Here is an 8357-nt window from a genome sequence, read left to right on the forward strand (position 1 = left end):
AATCTGTACAGTAATTTCCTGCTGGTACCTAGTCAAACCCCACGGTGACATTTAGTCACGCATGTCAGCTACAGGCTCAATTAAACAGATCGCTAGATTACTGCACAGGTTTGGAGCTGCTCGTGGACTTTGATGCCTGATATATTCTCTCACATCAAAGCGAGCGCGTGTCTGCTTGTCTGAGCACCTATTTTTTTTTACTTATCTCTGACAGTAGTTTACTTCAGATGGCTGAGAAAACAACCAGAGGCCCGCAGGATGTCCCCGGCTCTTCTCCTGATGAAAATGAATTTCCTTTCGGGTATCCCACTAACATTTGTGAAGATGTGCCTGATCAGAAGTACCTGTGCAGCAACTGCAACAACATTCTGAAGAAAGCCCTGCAAACGCTCTGTGGGCATAGGTACTGCTCAGCCTGCCTCTCCTGGATTGTACGGTAGGTCCTTGCTACGGGGGGTCACGCCGCCATGGAGGATTCTATGGCTGCAAGTGCTCCTGAGAGCTGCGTCATGCCAACGTGCTCAGTAGATGAGGCTGTGGCTACCTGGCCCACTGGCCCACGGTCACTCTACTGTCTGGAAGTACTTCCCTGCAGTGGACTGCAGACCACTCTCTACGTCCTCCTGGTTTCCAGTGTGAAAGTCTCATGGTGGGGAAAGCTGGGCTACTGGGCTTGACAGACGTCACTTTTCCTATGTGTGAGCGTGAGCTTATCAGTGATGCTGATTTAACCCTGAAGAACTAGCGCAAGGCTGACTTCGCACTTGCATGGGAGTTTACAGTCCTCTGATAAGCAATGTTATGGGATTTTAATATGCATTATCTTAGAGTTTTATTTTTAATAACTCAGCTGGGTCAGTACATGTTAAGGTGCTGCTGCCATTTGTGACAAACAATGACGGCCCTTGTCCCGGAGAACCTGAGAACCAGGAGCTGGGTGGGGAGTTGCTTTGATTTATTAGCTGCTTCTATCCCACCTTCTCTTTCGACAATTACGCCTTGGTCCAGAGCCTTTGGAAAAGGTTCTGTCTGCCCTGCAGGCAAGAGGTGAAATTGCAGTACAATTCCAGGTGTATGAGCTGACTTCAGTTTTGGTATTTTGGAAAACAGCAGCTGTCAAGATTCAGTGCCTGGGCTTTGGTACTGGCTAAGTTGAAAGCCTGTTACTGTGCTGCTTCATGGATGTTACTCCTAAGCTAGTTTGTGTATGCAGTCCCAGCTCTGATCACAGTGTGGGGCACCTGAAAAGCTGAGTCAATGCACTGGCCACTTGTGATTTGAAGATCAACGTATAATCATGTAAAAATGTATTGAAATTAATATATTTGACCAACTTACATAAATCCATTACTGTAAATCTAGAACAAAGCCCCTTAATGAAGCAACATAAACCGTAAATTCAGAAAAAAGTCAGCAGAACATAACCGGAATTGTTACACCTTCCCATTAGAATCTTGTAGCATAAACATGAAACTGGCTCAAGCAAGCTCATTAGCACAGTTTGAGATCAGTTGTGCTCTGGTCAGGTGGTTGCTTTTCTGATGAGCTTCTCGGTCTGCATTAGTTCATTATTTGCCTGGATGCTGAACAGCACTGACAGTGAAATACACCTCTAGTAAAGTTTTATTTTTCATTTTTCCTATGTAAAACTCTAGGCTAAATATTTTGAGGATGGATCAAAACCTTTTTTAGGTGCAGTAGGATGCTAACTCTGTAGAACTCAGTTCTGCACTGGTTGTACTAGATCTTCGTAATTTGAAGTCTATATATCTATATATCTTGGGAAAATGGGCGTTTTCTGTGTTTTAAAAGGCTTTTGTTTTCATGTCACCTTTCCTACATGGTGGTTTTGCATAATTCATGAGATAAATAGGTTTCCAGCTTTATTCTTTTTTATGACCCAAGCTGCTCTGATTTTGCTGCAATATGGATAAGATTTATGGACCTAGTCCTAGTCTTGAGGAACAGAACAGCAGGGGGTTTTGACATCAGTGTGTTCAAGAATTGGCCCTTTAATGAACAAGGACTGTGGACTCTGAGTGGAAATTACAATTTCCATGTTTTTATTTGTGTCAGTGTCTATACAAAGACCTCCTAAACTGCAGTACACCAACTGATTATTATTTCATTCTTCTTTCTTTTTGCCAGAAACAATAAAAATGCAATTTGCCAGAAGTGTAAAGAGGAAGATCCCAGCACTTTAAGTGAGGGAAGCCTATTGGCAGAAGAAAGGGTAAGTTGTAGTTCACAGTTCATTAATTTATCATTAACCATTCTCTGGGCTGCCCTGTAGTCATCATTGGACTACGGTTTAGGAGGGAATAATACAAAATGTGATAGCAACTGATAGTTACACATTTTAACTTATGCTTTAGTCACTTGGATTTCCTACAGTTTTTGATTTTAAAAAGTATAATGGCAGCCTTAGGACTTTGCAAGCCTGTCAGCTTCTGCAGCATAAAATCCTACACTTTCATATAGTTAACTGTTTATTGTATTAAGTAACCGGTACTTTCTTACTTGTAGTAATATGTCTTAGCTGTTACTTACTATCCTCGGTAAGTATCCTAGTGGATTTTCCAATCTCATGGTTCTCTGTACCCTTCAAACATGTTAACAAGCTCACAGGTGGAGCATCCCTAAGAAAAAAAACCTAGAGTGTAGGCTTGCCAGCTGAATTGGCTAGAAAGTATTTTGACAGCCAATGTATCTGGAGGAAATACTTAGAGCTGCACATAATAGTTGATTAAAAACTATGCACTGGCAAATGCTTCATCTGTAATTTAACGGCGCGGATCTCTTGTGCTGTTGTGTGATTTTCCAGGCAGATCACTGCACTATTCTATATCCTGAATACAGACTGGGCCACAGGGCTCAGTCCTGGCTTGTCTCCTTCCTTCCTTCCTGATTACATGCGGGAATACCAAGAGACACACATTTTGTCTAAATTTGTTAGGGAAAACCGAAACCCAATAGGCAGCTGGCAGTGAGGTAAAAGGCAAAGTTTAGGAAGCAGCTGCAGCAAAATAATGAATCTTCAGTTAATGCTGAACTTGGTAATATCTCAGAAAAAAATCCTCAATCACACAATAAATTTCCCAGTAACAGAATTTCGTGCATCATGTAACCACAGATAGGTACAGCTAAACCCTTATGAACTTCTTATGGGATGTTGACTGTCAGTTCTCTTATAACGTTGGGATTTCTGTGCTGTGGGATTCTCACCAAGTCTGCTGGGACTTTCTGCAAAATCTGTGGGTGGGTGGTTGTAAACAGGGCCCCGCTCTTGCAAGTTGATCTGCCTGGGCAGATTCTTAACGCCTGTTGAGAGTCCAGATGAAGTCAATCACCACGAAGGCAGGAGGATCTGCCTGTATAAATCAACTTACAACAAATGGTCGGGGTGTGTAAACAACACGAGTGATGAAGATCATTTAGCAGGTTTATTTTTTATCTCTATTCCTGATATCCCTGTTTTACCTGTTGTGTGGTTTTGCTTAATGTTTATTTCCTATGCTATCTGTTTATGTGTTTATATTTTAAGTAAGATACCTACATGAGGAAAAGAAAGGCCCTGTCAGGATGTGTATTTGCCTTAGCTTATCCCAAGATCTGTCTGTGGTAACTCCCACCCCTTCCCTGTTACACTTTTAATGTATGATCCCTTCCTATACCACACATATTCAAGCCTTGCCATGGAGCCGTTCATCAGTATCAGTCACCCAGCATCTGCATCTGTCACTGAAATCAGTTAGAGGAGCAGGGGCATCCTCCCAAGCCTCTGCTCACACCCTATCTGCTGTCATTCATGGCACTGGCTTAGGGGACAGTTCTCGACTCTGAACTGAGCACAAATCACTTGGGGACTCTCCCCTCCCTGGCTGTGTTAGAGCCACTGAAGATCCTGGTTCAGCTGCCAACCTCAGCTGGAGAGAAAATAACCACAAGATTTGTCCTGGAACGCTTTTGGTCAGATAGTTCCGTTTGTTAAACTTGTTGCTAGCTGATCTTCCTGAGCACGAGCTGCAGACCAGAGTCCTGCCGTAGCTAGAGGCCATAAGATGCACATCGTGTGGGTCAGAGTGCCGAGGAGGAGTGCATCTGGCAGTGGTTCTGGGATGGGACATGGCAGGGGACCTCCGCTTGTGTCACAGTCAGCTCTGGGACAGCAGGACTGGGCAGATACGTGTGCCATGACAGTCACCTGTGATCAGCATCAGCAGCCCCAGCACCAAAACCTTTCTTTGAAATAGCTAAAATGAAAGAGGGGAGTTGTGCAACTATCTAATATCTAATCAGAGAGAAACATCTTCTGTTTCCTTCTGTTTGACCTAGAGTACTTTTATGTCCGTGAGAATCATCTCATTTACTGTATGAGGGTCTGACTCAGGTCCCTAAAGAAGTTCTGTGTAAGTTCAGGTTCCCAGATAAGAGGGCAGAGGTTCGGGTGGGTATTTCGAAGCAGTGACCTGTGCGGATAAGAGAAGCGATGAGGATTTCCTGCCTTGTTTTTTACCTGCGTAGTGTCCATAATGGTTTAGCAACTACAACCGTGAAACAAAAAGCACAGGGAATGCACATAGCAGTAAGAAACCCATGCGCTGCTGGGACTGTCCCTCCAGTTAAATGTGTTTTAAATGATCTATTTTGTAATGTCAGGAAATTCCTTGAGTTTTTCTTTTATGACACAGGGGGAAAAAGCCGTCATGTGTCTGATAGCTTGTATTTCTTTTCTTTGATTTTGCTCATAAATTAGACGAGACTGTTTTAGAGGCTGGGGCTGATAGGCTTTCACTAACTGTACATTGATTGCTAGCTAATTACATAAACTCTTCTGTATATGCAGATGGAGCAATACATGGTTTTGTACAATCTACATGATTTTTTTTTAATTCCCTGTTTGTGAAGTTGTTTGCAATTTGCGTGCAAAGCTCTGGGATGGACTTAGCTTGCCAGTTGAGATTAGGAAAGGAGTTTTTGTGAGCCCTTGGATATAGAAATGTATCTCATTGTTACCATTTGTAGAATTGGCTGTGCTTCTTTTGCATGATTTAATATGACAAATGTAGGTAAGTACAAGCATCTTGTATCTAGCTTAAAAAAAACAATCGAGAATGTTGATTCTGATGATTTGGTTTTGTTTATTTTTTTAGCTCGTTGTGTAGCATTTCATTAACTTTATTGACATGGGGGCATCATTTGTAAATACTTTCCTCCCTCTATTTGTAAAGCTTTCCCCCCTCCCCAGTTCTTGCCTTGCTCTGTGTTGTGTTACACGGGAAATCTGCAGTCGTCTGTATTGCGTACTTACCAACAGAGTATCTAGCACCATGCCATTAACTTTCGTAGGGCTTGTTCCTGTGTCAGTGTACCAACTTGGATCGTGCAAAATGTGATAGCAAAAGTGCGTAGCGTTTCATAATTTACATAATTGTACAATTCTTCATGGTTAGCATAATAGAAAAATCTGCGTAGTACAAAAAAACCCCCCACTCACATATGTTTTACATTTCTTTAGTACACAGTGCCATGCTAAATGGAAACAGCCATGGCCTGAGAAATGTACTCTCGCTGCAGAACAGTCTCAGGTCCTCCCTGCAGCACGTTTAGGAGGTGTTAATGACCCCAGTAATGAAATGCATTCGTTAAGAGTGGCACATGGCAGCACCCTATAGTTAGGGTCCTGTCAGCACATTCATTGCACGTGACATATTTCGGGCTTCTGTGAAAAGAAACGTAAGATAATAGCTGTAGTTGGCTACGCATATTTTCAGTAAATTTATATCACATCAAATAGTTTATTTTTGAACCATGAGAAAGAAACGATTTAATAATTATTTGGGCTTCTACTACACCAAGATTGGCTTGTTAGAGAGACTTATGGCAGTACCGTAAGTTAAAAATAAGGGTTTTATCAAGATCTGAAGTTTTGACACAGTCACCTTATTCCTGTAGCAAAAATGCATGCTGGAGTACTTTCTGACCAGTGTTTTTTTCCTTACTGTGTTTACTTTTCAGGCTTTTGGGGATGCTGCCATTAATAAAGAGATTTCTGAACTCAAAGTGCACTGTGTGACCCTTGGATGCAGTTGGTCTGGTATCATGAAAAATTTTGAAGTACGTTTAAAGGCAGTTTGTTTAAAAGCAGTTTATTTAAATTAACGTGCACTCTTACCAGAATGGAGCCAGAAAGACAGTGAAACTAGGTTCTCAGCAAACACCAACTAACGCAACTTCATTAGAATCAGCGAAGGTGTCATGATTTATACCAACAGCGTATCTGAAAACATGCCATTAACTTCAGTAGGGCTTTGACCAAATCCAGAATATCCTGAATGATTGTGAAATTAATGTAGCACAAATTTACGTCAACTATGATTATTTTTTTTTTTTTTCCCTGGTGGGTTTACTTGTCATTTAAATGCAAGGATGCTACAAGCAGTTTTTGACAGACCAGAATACTTCCATCTCCAGGACATTGTTATGGGCAATATCCTTAGTATGTTTTTAGAAGAGAAATAATTTCCTCCTGCATAAATTATGATTGTTGTTATTATTGATTGAATGTGTTCATCATTCTTTTCAGACTGATGTGAAATACCCCAGGTAAAATGTTTAAATGAGCCAGATCTGTGAGTCTGCCGTGCAAATTAGAATAATGAAAAAATGTGGATAATTCTGATACTGAAGCAGCTCTATTTTGGTTCCTTGGTGTAGGAACACAGGGTCTTTCTGCATTTACAGCAGGGAGTCTGCTGTGTACCTTGTATGACTGTGTATCTGATAAGCATCTGAGGCCTTTTCTTTGCTGATTTGGCACAAATTTTTGATTTGAATGCATTCCTCTTTAAGGAAAATTCTACCCAGTTTGCTTAGCTTCATAGTTTTGAGACGTGGAGGCCCTCTCAGCAAGAATACATGGCAAAATTGATTTGAGAGTTGGGCATGTGATTGAAATTGGCATTTCTGAGCCTGTTCCGTAGGGGACAGCCATCTCCCTTTAACGACAAAATCAGTTGTGACACAGTGTGTACAGAAGCTTCAGTAAAAGAGGTCAGAGTAAATAGTTTTTATTGAAAGACTGTGGTTTTAAGAATCTGAAAGTAGACCTGTTGGATGGGGTTGTGAAAGAAGGGATGCTGATATTTTTCCCTGTTAAGATGAGAGGATGTAAATAATGAAAAGGAAACGTTTTAAAAGTTAGGTAAGGGTCGTACCCTAGTTGTTGCATAGAAGGTGTCAGATGTCCATTCTTTTATGCTACGCAGGGATGTCAGCAGACTAACCACATTCATCCTACCAGCCAGAGCAGGATGGCCTCAGCACTCAAAAAAAAGCCCCCAAAACCCCACAAAAAAAAAAAAAAAAACCCAAAGCAAAAAATCACCCCCAGAAAAACCCAGGCTAAAAGTTAGGGATCCTCTTAAGACATGGAAAAAAAGCTGGGACCGGGATCATGTTATTGTCAGACAAAAGGGCTAGAAAGAGACAGTTCAAGAGAGTCCTCATGTTTGAATTTATTACGATTTTTTTGTTGGATTTTGTGGGGGGGGTTTTTTAAGAGTTAACAAAAAAGCCCCAGTAAAGTTGGTGATTTTTTCACCAGTAATCTTGTAACGTTGTGGAGTGGGACTTTACCCAAGCTTAGAGGAGATGCAAAGCAACGATCTGGGCTGGCAGAATGGAGACTATTTATAGATAAATATGTATCTGCAGTTTACATTTTGGTTTATAACTTTTTACTTCCAGGAGCATCAGAGCTTATGTGAATACGCTTTAATCCCTTGTCACACCGGTTGCGGACACATGGTGATGAGAAAGAAGCTTGCAGATCATTTGGAAAATGGATGTGTTAATAACGTGACAATGTGTCAGAAGTGTAAGCGGAGCTTATCCAGCAGTGAGTACCAAGTAAGAACATTTTTCTGTTTCAAATGAGGGCTTTATATTAATGACTTAAATAATCTATCGTGACATTCTTCATCCTGATTTCATGAATACTAGTGCACTTGGAGAATATTTAATTTTCCTGAGTTTGCAAATTTTTCCATGCATGTGTTGGAGGGGGAAATGAGCTGTATTTGATAGTCTGCTTGTGATGTTACAACAGGGAGGGAGGTATCTGTGTGCTCATCCAGGGCTTGGGCAGCCCGCGTTTTAGCTCCTGTCTCAAAGCTTGTGTCCCAGTATGAGGTAGGTAGGGAGCAGAAGAACACAGACAGCGGCAGGGAAGAGATCTTGAAAGTGGCTGGAGTTTTAGTCAAACTAAAACTGCCCACAAATTTGTAAGGCAGGCTTTTGTCAGATAGTATTTCTGTAAGATATGATTGGGTATAACTCTCCAAATCAGCTGCAGT

General features: G+C 41.4%; 1 protein-coding gene across 1 annotated transcript in view; it reads left to right on the top strand.

Annotated features, from left to right (window-relative positions):
* Nucleotides 1-227: 227 nt before the first annotated feature.
* TRAF1 (TNF receptor associated factor 1) overlaps nt 228-8357 on the top strand; it is a 15653-nt gene continuing 7523 nt past the window's right edge. The window contains exons 1-4 of the mRNA XM_035888602.1: nt 228-436; nt 2149-2233; nt 6019-6117; nt 7750-7911. Of these exons, the coding sequence (XP_035744495.1) occupies nt 228-436; nt 2149-2233; nt 6019-6117; nt 7750-7911 (555 nt within the window). The remainder of the gene's footprint in view (nt 437-2148; nt 2234-6018; nt 6118-7749; nt 7912-8357) is intronic.

This window comes from Egretta garzetta, unplaced genomic scaffold (genome assembly GCF_000687185.1).
Source record: "Egretta garzetta isolate BGI_Z169 unplaced genomic scaffold, ASM68718v1 scaffold211, whole genome shotgun sequence".
NCBI classification, from domain to species: domain Eukaryota; kingdom Metazoa; phylum Chordata; class Aves; order Pelecaniformes; family Ardeidae; genus Egretta; species Egretta garzetta.